At 40.1% G+C, this 17,995-nt stretch overlaps 1 protein-coding gene across 1 annotated transcript; it reads right to left on the bottom strand.

The window, feature by feature from the left end:
* Positions 1–5,081: 5,081 nt before the first annotated feature.
* Positions 5,082–17,029, bottom strand: LOC138369944 (mucin-7-like). Its single transcript, XM_069333699.1, has 2 exons — positions 16,418–17,029; positions 5,082–5,708 (listed from the first exon to the last, which is right to left on the bottom strand). The coding sequence occupies exons 1-2, from the start codon at positions 17,027–17,029 to the stop codon at positions 5,082–5,084; spliced, it is 1,239 nt and encodes a 412-aa protein (XP_069189800.1).
* Positions 17,030–17,995: the final 966 nt, after the last annotated feature.

Here is a 17,995-nt window from a genome sequence, read left to right on the forward strand (position 1 = left end):
ATCTGAATAAGTATTACTAATGAATCTTGGGTACTTGTTCATTGGTTGACAAGTAATATTAAGTATAGCCTAATTTAATGTGGCTAAATTATACTCTACCTCACTCGAGGTTAAATGTACCTACCTAACAACAAGTAGCTAGTTATTTTGAGCACTGCTTGAACTTCACCATTAACTCTCGTCCGGTTAGCTCTTCTATATCACCATTAGATGTAATGGTGATCATCCAGCAATACTCAAAATAGATACACACAAATAATGAGTACAAGATGAAATAATATGGATATACTCTAATCAGTTATCTCAAAGTTTAATCCCACCCTTGATAGGGTCAGCACAAAGGGTATAATACATATACTACTAACTAGCTCAAGTCTAGTTGTGATAATTTCTACCTAAGAAACTACAAATTTATTTAGTCTGTGTTTGTGCCAAATTCAGCACAATCACAGCCTAAATTTCTACCTAATAAGATTGGTAAAGATTATTGTGGTGCAGTAATGTGAATATAATTGTGCTGTATTTTTGTGTTTTTTGGATTTTATAGTTTATAAGTGTGCACTTGCACACACAAGTGAAAACAGTAATTTACAGTTAAATTTGGCTTGCTAGCCACAGCCGTTTGTGATAATTTGTTTGTGTTGATCAATTTGTCAACTACATGTGACCTAGACTCACCTGACAGGTGTACACCATCTCTTGCTAGGTTTTGTCTATATGGTCTGGCTGTAAATTGGACATAAGTGGCATCCAATCTCACTCGTCTTTTCAGCCTAAAGTTTATGTATTTGGCAGCTCTCTGGTAATATTCTGGTGTTACTCCCCAACGATTATCATGACTCAGTTGGAGAGGTTCCACTAATGTGGATACTACCGAATTGCTGATGAGCTTAAATGAAGAAATTATGGTTTTAAGGTGATTGATCACCTCGGCTGGATGACGAGTAGGATGGATGTCATTACCACCTAAATAAATAATGGTTAGATGGTGAGGCCACTCTAACGCAGGTGTTAGTGTGGAATTGTTATAAAAGTTATAAGCTGTTGCTCCTGGTGACCTAAAGATTCTTACTTCAGTATGAGGTATAGGTCTAAGTGTTGTGGGTAATTGACTGTGTCCCACGAGTGCTACCTTATACATGAGGAGTAAGTAGCAATGACTTGGTGTGACTTAGGCTAACCTATGTGTTACGCTGTCGGTAGACACAATTAATTAAAATGGTTAGTCTAGACTACTTCACATGGTGATTAGTTATTACTAATTAGTAGGTATATTTGTATTTTATGTTTATCCGGTTCGATAAGGACCATAATGTGGGACATTTGGGGCTTGACTCTATTTATTTAATTATTAAATTAATGAAAGTAATTACGAAGGACCACCCGCTTTTAAGAAAAGAGGGAAACTAATAAAAAGTGATCATTAGAGACTCCAGGAAGAATCAGTGTCTATGGTTAAATATTAGGAAATATAATCACTTAACTAATTAATGGGCTGTATAGATAATTAACTTGAATCAAAGCCTCAAACACCTACATTGGGGGGTTATTGCTAGAACTTCATATACGTCTAGGAACTAGTGTGGTTCGTGCACCAGTTCATTGTGTAATAACTAATCTTATGACCAAATTAAAGAAATCTATAGAAGATTATCACCAGTAATTATAAAGATCATTAACATCAGAAATTAATCATTCTAATAAACACGTATTATCTCCAGTGTACATGATCAGCATCCAATTAAATATTAGAATATAGAAGTAATGAATTTTAAAGTAAATAAATGAATACGAAAGGTCTTAGCTTTAAGACGATTTCAATGACATCATTTACGACTCATCCTCGGGATCTCCGGAATTCCTCGTAGAAACACTGGGAGATGAATAACACGGAGTAAGGTAACAGCTCGTGGACTCTTCACATGCGAGCTGTAATTTAAGGGATATTACGTAGCATTGGACTAGGCTACTGAAATATCTATATTCAAGAAAATGGAAAAACAAATTAGTTATGGTACTAACATGGGTTTTGTTAAGGTCGCTCGATCTAACGACAAGCTGCCCCGACATATACAATCTCTAATGATGCATCAAAAGAGAATTATATACTTAGCTAAGGGGTACAGATTATGTTGAAGCTTGCCGAAACCGCGTCTCCAACTCCAGATCTCCAACTCTCGCTATGGCGTACACGTGGTTGATAGCTTGGCTTGAATGTCGACTCGTTATTAGTTGGCCGGTCACTGCAGATCACGTAGAACAATATTAACTAGTTCTATGTTGAGTACAAGGGTAATTCTTGCTGATAACTTCAAGTTATCAGCAGGCTGATAGAGGCTGAGGTGGTAGTTGTAGAAATCTTGTCAGGTTTTTCCTGTCTCTCCTTCTCGTGCAAAGGAGACATTGGTGGCGGTACACAGAGGTCTTGAAGGAACTGTAGGTCATCAATTGAAGGTAGCCAAGCCCGATGAGATGCAGAAACCTTGGCCGGATTTTCCTGTCTGTCGCCATCGTGCAAAGGAGATATTGGAGGCGGTACATAAATGTCTTGCATGAACTGTAGGTAATCACGTGAAGTTGGACAAACACGTTGGGATGGTGAAACCTTGGCAGGTGTTTCCTGTCTCTCCTTCTCGTGCAAAGGAGACATTTGTGGCGGTACATAAATGTCTTGCAGGAACTGTAGGTCATCACCTGAAAGTATCCAACCTCGATGGGATGGTGAAATCTTGGCAGGTTTTTCTTGTCTGTCTTCCTCGTGCAAAGGAGACATTGGAGGCGGTACATAAATGTCTTGCAGGAACTGTAGGTAATCACGTGAAGTTGGACAAGCACGATGGGATGGAGAAACCTTGGCAGTTTTTTCCTGTCTGTCCTCGTGCAAAGGAGACATTGGAGAAGGCGGTACAGAAATGTCTTGCAGGAACTGTTGGCCATCACCTGAAGGTGTCCAACCACGATGGGATGGCAGGTTTTTCCTGTCTCTCCTTCTCGTGCAAAGTAGACATTGGTGGCTGTACATAAATGTCTTGCAGTAGCTCCAGGTCTTCACTTGAAGGTGGCCAACCCCGATGTGATTCAGAAACCTTGGCAGGATTTTCCTGTCTGTCCTCTTCGGGCAAAGGAGACATTGGAGGTGGGACATAAATGTCTTGCAGGAACTGTAGGTCATCTCTTGAAGTTGGAGAAGCACGATGGGATTTTGAAATCTTGGCAGGATTGTCCTGTCTGTCTTCCTCGTGCAAAGGAGACATTGGAGGCGATACATAGAGGTCTTGCAGGAACTGTAGGCCATCACCTGACGGTATCCAACTAAGATGGGATGGTGAAATCTTGTCAGGTTTTTCCTGTATCTCCTTCTCGTGCAAAGGAGACATTGGTGGCGGTACACAGAGGTCTTGAAGGAACTGTAAGTCATCACTTGAACGTGGCCAAGCCCGATTGAGATGCAGAAACCTTGGCCGGATTTTCCTGTCTGTCGCCATCGTGCAAAGGAGACATTGGAAGCGGTACATAGATGTCTTGCAGGAAATGTAGGTCATCACGTGAAGTTGGACAAGCACGATGGGATGGTGAAATCATGGCAGGTTTTTCCTGTCTGTCCTTCTCGTGCAAAGGAGACATTGGTGGCGATACATAGAGGTCTTGCAGGAACTGTAGGCCATCACCTGAAGGTGTCCAACCACGATGGGATGGCAGGTTTTTCCTGTCTCTCCTTCTCGTGCAAAGGAGATAGTGGAGGCGGTACATAAATGTCTCGCAGGAAATGTAGGTAACCACGTGATGTTGGACAAGCACGTTGGGATGGTGAAATCTTGACAGGGTTTTCCTTGTCTGTCCTCCTTGTGCAAAGGAGACATTGGTGGCGGTACATAAATGTCTTGCAGGAACTGTAGGTCATCACCTGAAAGTATCCAACGTCGATGGGATGGCGAAATCTTGGCAGGTTTTTCTTGTCTGTCCTCCTCGTGCAAAGAAAATAAAGGTACATAAATGTCTTGAAGGAACTGTAGGTAATCACGTGAAGTAGGACAAGCATGTTGGGATGGTGAAATCTTGGCAGGTTTTTCCTGTCTCTCCTCCTCGTGCAAAGGAGACATTGGAGGCGGTGCAGAAATGTCTTGCAGGAACTGTAGGTAATCCCTTGAAGTTGGACAAGCATGATGGGATGGTGAAATATTGGCAGGGTTTTTCTGTCTGAACTCCTCGTGCAAAGGAGACATTGTGGTATATAGAGGTCTTTCAGGAACTGTAGGTCATCATTCCCTGAATTTAACTGAACATGCTGGCTTTGCTGTGGCAACATATTATTTGAAGGATATAGGAGCACGGAGGCCAGCGGAGAAGTGTGCCTCTTTTGCAAATTTTTTACATTTGTAAAGTTCATGAGGCAATCAACAGCTTTCCGTCCTTTCCGTTCCAAGCTCTCGTAACACATCACGACATCGCCCTCATTCTCAGATGAGATAAGAGGTTGGTTATACAGCCCTTGCTGAAACAACATATTGTTCACTGAAGAAGGAACATACATGCTTTGAACGGGTAGCATATTAATTGAAGAAGACGGTGTTTTAAAGTTCATGAGACGATCTAGTGCACTCCTTCCAATCCGTTCAAGCTTCTCGTACTTCAGAATGCAACGTTCGTTATCTTTACAATTTAGATTCTTCTCTTGACAAATGTCGACATCTCTTAAAGCGTCGAGTTTGGAGTGGGAGAAGCTGAACCTCATCTTCTGTTCCTTGTGAACACGCGACTTGTTTGCAGCGCCACAACCTCGAATAATTGAACCGCTGTTGTGCTTCACTTTAGCTTCCATCCTTACGAAACTCAGACAGGAGACTGGATGGTGAAACTTTAAAACGTTCATAGAGCTGGCAAGTAGGGGATGGAAGAACGGGGCGAGGCTGCAGAAATCTTGAGCAAGGATCCAGGGATGAGGTGAAGAGGGGAGATGAAACATCGGTGGCCCAACCACCGCGGATTTGAACTTGATCAGATGGAAGTTGAATTGAGTAGGGTGTCATTTGCAGTACACACAGGGGCTGGGAACGCAAGCAGCTGGCAGTGGAGGTTTGATGTTAAGTCAGTTCGTTAGTAGTCTTCTTCCTTGTTGATTTCACCAAACTTTGATCGTTGGTCTTCTTTTTGGGCTTGTCGGTCTTGGTGGTCACGTTTCGTGTTGATGCTTGGAGGTGATCTTTCCTTGGGGGTGATGGTGTTCCAACAGATACGTCTTCAACCGATTCATCAGATGAGTGAAGAGCAGGGGTGTTGACACGCTGGGGTAGAGTTCTTGAGGGTTGAGTTCTTGAAGGTTGATGTCTTGAAGGTTGAGTTCTTGGAGGTTGAGTAGCAGTGGTAGGTACTGCAGCAGAAGGGGCTGTATAGTAGGTACCCTCTATAGGGTCACACCAAGGGTCGATTGCAGCGGAATTCGTCACCGAGACAGGTGAAGGGACAGCAGCAGCTGGAGAAGCGTGTGGAGCAGGAGCCGACAGTATGTCTGAAAGCGTGGCCGCGTTCACAGTGATGTCATGGTTAGTAACTGGAACTGTTGCAGAAGTGGGGGTCACAGGAGGCAGAGTCTTGTGAGCTGTGGGTACCCGAACAGGATCTGAAGCCTGCATTGCAGTGGCGGAATCGTCGTCGTCGGATGTAGAGTGGGCATCCTCTACAGGGTCAGTTGTTGTTGGAAATTTCCAACACTAATACAATACTATTGTATTATTATAAACTAGTATTAAAATATACTAATTACTGTAGTTACTATAATTTACTAACAGTAGTGTTCACATGAACTAATTACTATATCTGAATAAGAATACTGGAATTTTTACGAAACCAAGCGCCAGTATTGCGTTAGATTCTACCTAGTTAAACACATTTATATCCAGTGTGTTAGAGAATTGAATGTGATTCTCTAAAATCATCAGTATTCCGTGTGATAATTATTTACGGATAACATAACTCCGAAATAATTCCAAATCGAGAGTTTTTAGTTACAATTGTTATCAAGTAATAATTTTACCGTCACGCGTGAATGCCATGGAGAAAACTAAAATCTTCTCCATTTCTTGTTTACTACTGTAAGACGAGAAAGTAATAATATTTAACTCCCTAGAATTACAACCCAGTCTTTATTAAAGCATTTCAGCCACAATTGCGTGAAATAATATTATTCGTGATAAGTAATTTCTGTGGCGAATGCGGGACGCTAGTGGGTGAGGGGGAGAAGCCATTGTTGTTGGTGTTTACGAGACGCCTGAGTGCGGCGTGAAGTCTCGTGTTGCGGAATTGAGCAACAAGGTCTTGGTGTCTGAATCTGGGACACGTGACGTTGAAGTTATCAGCAAGAATTACCCTGGTACTCAACATAGAACTAGTTAATATTGTTCTACGTGATCTGCAGTGACCGGCCAACTAATAACGAGTCGACATTCAAGCCAAGCTATCAACCACGTGTACGCCATAGCGAGAGTTGGAGACGCGGTTTCGGCAAGCTTCAACATAATCTGTACCCCTTAGCTAAGTATATAATTCTCTTTTGATGCATCATTAGAGATTGTATATGTCGGGGCAGCTTGTCGTTAGATCGAGCGACCTTAACAAAACCCATGTTAGTACCATAACTAATTTGTTTTTCCATTTTCTTGAATATAGATATTTCAGTAGCCTAGTTCAATGCTACGTAATATCCCTTAAATTACAGCTCGCATGTGAAGAGTCCACGAGCTGTTACCTTACTCCGTGTTATTCATCTCCCAGTGTTTCTACGAGGAATTCCGGAGATCCCGAGGATGAGTCGTAAATGATGTCATTGAAATCGTCTTAAAGCTAAGACCTTTCGTATTCATTTGTTTACTTTAAAATTCATTACTTCTATATTCTAATATTTAATTGGATGCTGATCATGTACACTGGAGATAATACGTGTTTATTAGAATGATTAATTTCTGATGTTAATGATCTTTATAATTACTGGTGATAATCTTCTATAGATTTCTTTAATTTGGTCATAAGATTAGTTATTACACAATGAACTGGTGCACGAACCACACTAGTTCCTAGACGTATATGAAGTTCTAGCAATAACCCCCCAATGTAGGTGTTTGAGGCTTTGATTCAAGTTAATTATCTATACAGCCCATTAATTAGTTAAGTGATTATACTTCCTAATATTTAACCATAGACACTGATTCTTCCTGGAGTCTCTAATGATCACTTTTTATTAGTTTCCCTCTTTTCTTAAAAGCGGGTGGTCCTTCGTAATTACTTTCATTAATTTAATAATTAAATAAATAGAGTCAAGCCCCAAATGTCCCACATTATGGTCCTTATCGAACCGGATAAACATAAAATACAAATATACCTACTAATTAGTAATAACTAATCACCATGTGAAGTAGTCTAGACTAACCATTTTAATTAATTGTGTCTACCGACAGCGTAACACATAGGTTAGCCTAAGTCACACCAAGTCATTGCTACTTACACCTCATGTATAAGGTAGCACTCGTGGGACACAGTCAATTACCCACAACACTTAGACCTATACCTCATACTGAAGTAAGAATCTTTAGGTCACCAGGAGCAACAGCTCATAACTTTTATAACAATTCCACACTAACACCTGCGTTAGAGTGGCCTCACCATCTAACCATTATTTATTTAGGTGGTAATGACATCCATCCTACTCGTCATCCAGCCGAGGTGATCAATCACCTTAAAACCATAATTTCTTCATTTAAGCTCATCAGCAATTCGGTAGTATCCACATTAGTGGAACCTCTCCAACTGAGTCATGATAATCGTTGGGGAGTAACACCAGAATATTACCAGAGAGCTGCCAAATACATAAACTTTAGGCTGAAAAGACGAGTGAGATTGGATGCCACTTATATCCAATTTACAGCCAGACCATATAGACAAAACCTAGCAAGAGATGGTGTACACCTGTCAGGTGAGTCTAGGTCACATGTAGTTGACAAATTGATCAACACAAACAAATTATCACAAACGGCTGTGGCTAGCAAGCCAAATTTAACTGTAAATTACTGTTTTCACTTGTGTGTGCAAGTGCACACTTATAAACTATAAAATCCAAAAAACACAAAAATACAGCACAATTATATTCACATTACTGCACCACAATAATCTTTACCAATCTTATTAGGTAGAAATTTAGGCTGTGATTGTGCTGAATTTGGCACAAACACAGACTAAATAAATTTGTAGTTTCTTAGGTAGAAATTATCACAACTAGACTTGAGCTAGTTAGTAGTATATGTATTATACCCTTTGTGCTGACCCTATCAAGGGTGGGATTAAACTTTGAGATAACTGATTAGAGTATATCCATATTATTTCATCTTGTACTCATTATTTGTGTGTATCTATTTTGAGTATTGCTGGATGATCACCATTACATCTAATGGTGATATAGAAGAGCTAACCGGACGAGAGTTAATGGTGAAGTTCAAGCAGTGCTCAAAATAACTAGCTACTTGTTGTTAGGTAGGTACATTTAACCTCGAGTGAGGTAGAGTATAATTTAGCCACATTAAATTAGGCTATACTTAATATTACTTGTCAACCAATGAACAAGTACCCAAGATTCATTAGTAATACTTATTCAGATCCCATGAAGTTTGGACTTAAACCCATCATGGCTACTCCTGAACAATTAAGGAGAACCTATATTGGCCTCAAAGGTCATTTAACCAGACTAATTAACAAGTCTGAGGGCTTGTCTAAAGCAACTCCCATTGATTCTTATCAATTAGAAACATCAGTGAGAGTGGCTGATCTGAAATTTGATCAAGTTAAATCTACAAGTCAGTCTTATCTTGATCTACTGAATACCATAGAAACTGATCCTGATGAATTGGATCGAATTATAGTAGATATTTCCCAGTATGAAGATGAGACTCAAGATAGACTTTACATGCTATCCAATCTAGTAACACAATCTAAATCTAATACAAATAATGCTATGTCTCAATCCAGTAACCAATTACCTGAGGTTCGTTTACCTACTTTAGACTTACCTACATTTACAGGGCTGGATACAGAAAATTGGGACAACTTTTGGACTTCATTTGAAGTTCATATACATAAGAAATCGTCTCATGACAAGATTTCTAAATTCTCATACCTGCTTAGTCTTCTCAAAGGAGAGGCTAAAAAGGTCATAAATAACCTAGCTCTCACTGAGAGTAATTATGAGGAAGCTATAAAACTGCTAAAGTTGAACTATTGCAACAAGGAGTTGAGTATAGCTAACCTTTATTACCAGTTGCTAGATCTGAATGCACCAAGTAACAGACCAGACTCACTTCAAAGCTTCAGGCTAGAAGTAGAGTCTCTAGTGAAGGCCTTAGGTACTAAAGTTGATATACCAGCCTCAGAATGGTCAATCAAGTTACTTTTGCAGAGGAAATTACCTCGAAATATCTTAGCAGAAATTTGCTCACACTATAAAACCGAGTTTCTCACTCTTGACCAAATATTCGAGGGACTGAGAATAACGGTTAACAGGTTGAAGACCCATGATAAGATTAAACCTGAGTCTAAACCACCTAATATTGACACTTCAGTCAAAACCAAACCGACTTTAAATAAGTCTAATAAATATAAACCTAGGACTGCTCCATCCACTGGAAAGAGGAGTGGTAATGTAGGTACTTATTCAGTATCTCCTTCTGATGTAACCAATGACTTGTCTGCTAAAGAGACCAAGTCAAACAGAGAGAGAAGGTGTCTGTTTTGTAGTCAAGGACATGCCACCTACCAATACCCTGTTTATCCTAACTTTAATACCAGGATTAAACGGTTACAAGAAATACACAGGTGCACCAAGTGCATGGGCTCTCATGATCACAAAAAATGTGTAGTGCAACTACGTTCATGCAGTAGATGCAACCAAGGTGTACATCACTATGCCTTATGTAGAAAAACTTCTACCCAATCTATGACAACTGGGGAGAATTCCACGAATTCTACCACAGTACAATATTGCAAAGTACATCAAGAAATAAATGTACTTGCTACTGACTAAGGCAATAATAGTACTCTGCCTACAGCTCAACTTAGACTAATAAACAGGAAATCTAGAGTTAACACTAGAGGTCTTTTTGATCAAGGATCACAGAAAACCTTCATTACACAACAATTAGTCGAGCAGTTAAAATTAAAACCTGCCAAAAGTGTGAGATTGAATATTTTTTTTTTTTTTTTTTTTTTTGAGATATATACAAGAGTTGTTACATTCTTGTACAGCCACTAGTACGCGTAGCGTTTCGGGCAAGTCCTTAATCCTATGGTCCCTGGAATATGATCCCCTGCTGCGAAGAATTGTTTTTTCATCCAAGTACACATTTTACTGTTGCGTTAAACAGAGGCTACAGTTAAGGAATTGCGCCCAGTAAATCCTCCCCGGCCAGGATACGAACCCATGACATAGCGCTCGCAGAACGCCAGGCGAGTGTCTTACCACTACACCACGGGGACTGCCTTCTGGTTTCTTGACTAATAGTGGACCTCGTGAATACCAAGTAGTTAAGGTATTAGTGAGACTTGGATCACTAGTCAAATACAAGCGGTAGTAGTAGACAAACTTCCTACAGACCTGCAGGTCACAGGATTAGCTCGCACTGCGAAATATCTTAAACGAAACCGCATGAGGCTAGCCGGTTACAAAATAAATTCTGACTGCCTCACTGATGTTGGAATACTTATAGGCGCTGACCATTATTATAAATTTATAACGGGATGCACCAGACAACACGGAATGAATTTGTTGTCATCTGCTGGAGGCAAATTGCTTACTGGACCGGTGCTTTTCCAACAAAATCCAACGTCAACCAACCAACAATCTAACAATATAATAGTGGCGTGACTAGGCTTGGAACAGTCACCCCTATATTTCAGAGAAATATCTGAAGATATTGAGTCTGATCCACCTGTACATCGTCTGTGGGATTTAGACACTTTAGGTATTATCCCTGAACAACCAAGCCCTGATGATATGTGGACTTACCAGCAATATCTGGATACAGTTGTCTATAAAGATAAACAATACTGGGTGAGACTACCATGGAAGTTGAATCATCCACAACTTCCAGTTAATTATTTTATGGCAGCCTCACAATTACAGTCTCAATTAACACGACTGAAGAAGCAGCCAGACAAACTGAACATGTATCATCAACTAATCCAACAACAGCTCAACAGTAAATTTATCGAGGTTGTTGATAATGATGACCGGAAAATAGGTCACTATTTACCTCATCACGCTGTGGTGAAAGATTCATTGACAACACCAATACGTATTGTCTTCAACTGTAGTGCTAAAGTGAAGCCCAACAGTATGTCTTTGAATGAATGTCTCCAAACGGGACCTAGCCTAACCCAAAGGCTACATGATGTGCTATTACGATTCCATACTGGTATTTTTGCTTATACTGCTGATATCAGTAAAGCTTTAATTAGAGTAGGTTTACAAGAAGAGGATCGTAATTACACCAAGTTTCTCTGGATTAAGGACCCACTGGATCCTAACAGTGATATCATAACATATCGTTTTGCCTCAGTATTATTCGGAGCGACGTCTTCCCCGTTTCTATTGCAAGCAACATTAGATACACATTTGAGGAAGTCAAATAGCCCTTATAAGGCAGAAATTAGTGACAACTTGTGTGTCGATAATTTCCAGGGAACTACAGATGATCAATCCAATTTGGTAGAAATCTACCATGAGGCTAACCGTGAGTTATTAGGAGCCAATATGCCACTACAATCATGGGCCTCAAATAATAAATCATTAAACCAGATAATCGAGAAAGAATTTCCAGGTTATCAGGTACCTAATCAATTAAAGGTTCTGGGTGTGGAATGGAACACAAGTACTGAAGAGATGAATGTCAAGTCAGTACAAACCGATAATTCATCCCTTACCATGAGAAAATTACTCTCGTATGTCAGTCAACCTTTTGACCCTTTAGGCTTACTTAGTCCTATATTAATAAGGGGCAAACTCCTAATGCAGGAATGCTGGCAGAAACATATGGGATGGGATGATCCGTTACCAAGTGAGTTACAAGCTAAATGGCAGATACTCACAACGGATTTCAATCAGTTAGGTGTTTTGAAATTTCCTCGTAATGCTTCAGGACCAAACTTGCCCACAAATTTGCACGTTTTTTTCGATGCCTCTGGCAAAGCATATGGCGCTGTAGCCTACTTAGTTAATAGTGCACAATCAATTTTGCTCACATCTAAAGCAAGAGTTGCTCCCATTAAGAAGAGATCTTTACCTCAAATGGAGTTAACTGCATTGCTGGTGGGGGTCAGATTGGCTCATTGCCTGGCCAAGACACTCAATAATATCCACTTTGGTGAGATTGTCGTGTGGTCAGACAATGAGGCAGTCTTACAATGGGTATGAAACAACAATAATAAAACTCCCTACGTCAGTAATCGTGTTAGGGAAATTCATGAATTATCTGCTGGATATAAATTTAGACATGTTCCTACTAAGGACAATCCTGCAGATTATTTATCTCGAGGATTAACACTAAAACAACTTATTAAGTCTTCGATGTGGTTTAATGGACCTTCATGGCTTGTTGGTGGTCAGTGGCCCAAACAAAAGCCACAAGTCATAGTGACCAATATCACTACTCCCATGAATGAACCAGAATCTCATCGAATCTTAGCTATTGATCCTCACAATTATTCTAACTTAAGTAAGTTATTAAGAGTGACAGCACATGTGTTTGACTTTCTTGCTAAGATAGGAATCAGGCATAAGTTTCCCAATCCTATCCTCTACTGGATCAAACGTGCACAGCAAGAAACATATGGAAGCGAATATGAAAATCTTCCAGATAAATTAACTAAGTCTCTAGGTATCTGGTATGATGGCAACACTCATAATATATTAAGGTGTGGAGGACGTTTGCTTCATGCAAAAATTGATCTGGATACAAAGAATCCGATCCTTCTACCACGTCACCACATCATTACCAAACTTCTAGTTTTACATCACCATCAATATGGTACTTTACATGGTGGAGTGTTAGACACTCTCACCGACCTTAGACAGAAATACTGGCTTCCTCAAGGTCGTCAAACAGTCAAATCAATTATTAAATTCTGTGTAATCTGCTAAAGATACGATGCTCGAGTGTGTCCTTACCCAGGACCTCCACCACTCCCTGAAGAAAGAGTGGTTCATCTTCGTCCCTTTGAGACCACTGGTGTCGATTACACAGGAGCCTTGCTTCTCACTGGCAATCCAGATAAGATACCAGTGAAAGCTTACATTTGCCTCTTCACGTGTGCTACCACACGAGGCGTACATCTAGAAGTGACTTCAGATATGAGCGCAGAAGCCTTCATCCAAGCTTTTCGTAGATTTGCAGCTCGTAGATCCTGTCCCAAACTAATGATATTGGACAATGGTTCAAATTTTGTGGCAGGAGAAGCCTGTCTACGAGAGGTATGGAATCATCCAGAAGTGCAGTCAGTCCTGCAGAGACGACAATGCCACTGGAAATTTATTGCTCCAAGAGCCCCTTGGCAAGGAGGGTTCTACGAATGTATGATAGGAACTGTCAAGAAGTGTTTAAGGAAGACCTTACATCGACAGAAAATTAGTTACTCCGAACTCCAAACACTTGTCGTGGAAATCGAGGCGTGAGTCAATAACCGCCCATTAACATACCTGTCAGATGATTTCTCACAGAGAGAACCTCTGAGTCCCTCACACTTGATACATGGAGGCCTCCTGAGTCCTCTCATACCTTTGGCAGAAGAGGATCCCGTTGACCCTTCACATGTAACCAGGAGTGACTTAGTAGAAAGTTACCAACATCTCTCAAGAGTAATTGAAGGTGGAATGAGGTGTGGACTCGAGAGTACCTCACAGCTCTACGAGAGTACCACTACGGAGCTTCGAGTCCCTATAATAAAGTACAACTTAAACCAGGAGACCTAGTATTGGTTTACAGTGATGGACCGAGGTCAGAGTGGCCCATAGGCAAAGTTGTTGCTATCCACCCAGATCACCAAGGCGTCCTGAGAGTAGTGAAAGTTTTGTGCCGAGGCAACACTACCCTGAAAACCTTAGAGAAGTTGGTACCTCTCGAATTAGCAGAACGAGAGTGTTTACCAGAACCAGCTTCACCAACCGTTTCCGAGAACAGCAATTCTGATCCACCGAGCAACCGCCCCACTAGAGCTGCTGCTCAACAATGCAAGCGGAAACTACAAGCCTATTATAGATCTGACCAAGAGCAAATACCTTCCCATCCAATTTAAGTAATCATGATAATACTGTGGTGTGATGTCAAGTAACAAATCGTTACAAGTCACCATGACCCAGAACATTCTCATCACAGTAGATTCTCAGTTATTTAAATTGTGTGATTTAATTCTTAATTGTTGTATAGGCTATTAATAACATTATTTCGTCTAGAGTATCTGAGAGTTTACTAGACTTTAAGCCTTAGTAACATAAACTTTACATGTCATAGCAACACTAGTCACAGAGTTTATGGTAAGCTTTCTTAGTTATTAACTTTAGATAATTCATAATAACATGTTCCATTCGACATGAAATTTGCAAGACTTAAGTTTCTTGTATGTCCTTCACAATTACGGGACATCCGTTATGTGTGTACTAACATATTAATATTAATACTAACTTCGGGATGGGTATGTCAGTACTCAACATTACACTGCGACCCGATAAATCTCCCCCCAGAGTTATGTTGGAAATTTTGAACACTAATACAATACTATTGTATTATTATAAACTAGTATTAAAATATACTAATTACTGTAGTTACTAAAATTTACTAACAGTAGTGTTCACATGAACTAATTATTATATCTGTATAAGAATACTGGAATTTTTACGAAACCAAGCGCCAGTATTGCGTCAGATTCTACCTAGTTAAACTCATTTATATCCAGTGTGTTAGAGAATTGAATGTGATTCTCTAAAATCATCAGTATTCCGTGTGATAATTATTTACGGATAACATAACTCCCAAATAATTCCAAATCGAGTGTTTTTAGTTACAATTGTTATCAAGTAATAATTTTACCGTCACGCGTGAATGCCATGGAGAAAACTAAAATCTTCTCCATTTCTTGTTTACTACTGTAAGACGAGAAAGTAATAATATTTAACTCCCTAGAATTACAACCCAGTCTTTATTAAAGCATTTCAGCCACAATTGCGTGAAATAATATTATTCGTGATAAATAATTTCTGTGGCGAATGCAAGACGCTAGTGGGTGAGGGGGAGAAGCCATTGTTGTTGGTGTTTACGAGATGCCTGAGTGCGGCGTGAAGTCTCGTGTTGCGGAATTGAGCAACAAGGTCTTGGTGTCTGAATCTGGGACACGTGACGTTGAAGTTATCAGCAAGAATTACCCTGGTACTCAACATAGAACTAGTTAATGTTGTTCTACGTGATCTGCATTGACCGGCCAACTAATAACGAGTCGACATTCAAGCCAAGCTATCAACCACGTGTACGCCATAGCGAGAGTTGGAGCTTGGGACGCGGTTTCGGCAAGCTTCAACATAATCTGTACCCCTTAGCTAAGTATATAATTCCCTTTTGATGCATCATTAGAGATTGTATATGTCGGGGCAGCTTGTCGTTAGATCGAGCGACCTTAACAAAACCCATGTTAGTACCATAACTAATTTGTTTTTCCATTTTCTTGAATATAGATATTTCAGTAGCCTAGTTCAATGCTTCGTAATATCCCTTAAATTACAGCTGCATGTGAAGAGTCCACGAGCTGTTACCTTACTCCGTGTTATTCATCTCCCAGTGTTTCTACGAGGAATTCCGGAGATCCCGAGGATGATTCATAAATGATGTCATTGAAATCGTCTTAAAGCTAAGACCTTTCGTATTCATTTATTTACTTTAAAATTCATTTCTTCTATATTCTAATATTTAATTGGATGCTGATCATGTACACTGGAGATAATACGTGTTTATTAGAATGATTAATTTCTGATGTTAATGATCTTTATAATTACTGGTGATAATCTTCTATAGATTTCTTTAATTTGGTCATAAGATTAGTTAATACACAATGAACTGGTGCACGAACCACACTAGTTCCTAGACGTATATGAAGTTCTAGCAATAACCCCCCAATGTAGGTGTTTGAGGCTTTGATTCAAGTTAATTATCTATACAGCCCATTAATTAGTTAAGTGATTATACTTCCTAATATTTAACCATAGACACTGATTCTTCCTGGAGTCTCTAATGATCACTTTTTATTAGTTTCCCTCTTTTCTTAAAAGCGGGTGGTCCTTCGTAATTACTTTCATTAATTTAATAATTAAATAAATAGAGTCAAGCCCCAAATGTCCCACAGTTGTTGGAGTTGAACCTGGAGCGTTGAAGACTTCTTCAGGAATAATGAAGGTAGGGAGACCATTCGCCTCGTAAAGAATTTTCAAAAGCCTCACAAATTCTCGGGGGTTATTGCCAGCAGTCATTCTGGCTGTTGATATCAAAGCTTTTACTGTGCTCTGCCCAATCAGCTTTGTCTTTGGTTGGGCGGGTTGGGATGGAGGCGGCGGTGTCAGGCTCGTTGAGTGGCTGGGTGACTGGGAACTAGGTCCCCATTGGCTAGTAGAGACAATACCAGGATGGTGTGCAGTGGCGATAGTTCCTCCTCCCTGAAGCTTCGGGAAGGTGGCTGCTTGGAAGTTGAATGTAGAGGTTGAGGTGGTAGTTGTAGAGTTGGAGCTGGTGCTTGCTGCAGAGGTCGAGGAAGATTTGGATTTCTCCTGGGTCTCCAAGTTTTTGATGACTTTGATGATGTCTGCGTGGACATTGATGGGAGATTGCGATATGTTCGCCGTTGCAGAGCAGGCAGCATGTTTTTTTGGAGGTGCAGATCGAATAGTGGTGGTCTTTCGCGCAAATGCTGCATTTCTGGATGGTCTGTTGGCACTTGTGGGTTTGGTGAGAGTAGTCATAGCATCGGAAGCATTGGGTGATATTGTAGATTCTTTCCATCTTCACTCGGAATGACGGGACGTGGACTCCATAGCAGAGGCAGCTCCTATTTATAACCACCCAATCCCACTCATATACATGTCCAACCCATGCTTGAAACAATCGAGGGACCCCACCTCCACAATGTTACGCGGCAATTGGTTCCATAAATCAACAACCCTGTTACTGAACCAGTATTTACCCAAGTCTTTCCTAAATCTAAACTTATCCAATTTATACCCATTGTTTCGTGTTCTGTCTTGTGTTGATACTTTTAATACCCTATTAATATCCCCTTTGTTATGTCCATTCACCCACTTGTAAACCTTTATCATGTCACCCCTAACTCTTCGCCTTTCCAGTGAATGCAACTTAAGCTTTGTTAATCTTTCTTTATATGAAAGATTTCTAATTTGGGGAATTAACTTAGTCATCCTACGCTGGACACGTTCAAGTGAGTTTATGTCCATTCTATAATATGGCGACCAAAACTGAACTGCAAAATCTAAATGGGGCCTAACTAGAGCAAGATATAGCTTGAGAAGCACACCAGGTGTCTTGTTACTAACGCTGCGATTAATAAATCCAAGTGTCCGATTTGCCTTATTACGAACATTTATGCATTGATCCTTTTGTTTTAAATTCTTACTAATCATAACTCCCAGATCCCTTTCGCAATCCGACTTCGCAATCTCAACACCATCTAGCTCGTATCTTGTAACTCTATCATCATTACCTAACCTCAGAACTTTACATTTATCAGCATTAAACTGCATCTGCCACTCCTTTACCATTTCAAAACCCTATCTAGATCAACTTGAAGTGATAGTGAGTCCTCCTCCGAATTAATTTCCCTACCGATTTTCGTATCATCGTCAAATTTGCAAATGTTGCTACACAAACCTGAATCTAAATCATTTATATATATATTATAAACAACAAAGGTC

Source organism: Procambarus clarkii, chromosome 30, assembly GCF_040958095.1.
Source record: "Procambarus clarkii isolate CNS0578487 chromosome 30, FALCON_Pclarkii_2.0, whole genome shotgun sequence".
In the NCBI taxonomy this organism is placed as follows: Eukaryota; Metazoa; Arthropoda; class Malacostraca; order Decapoda; family Cambaridae; genus Procambarus; species Procambarus clarkii.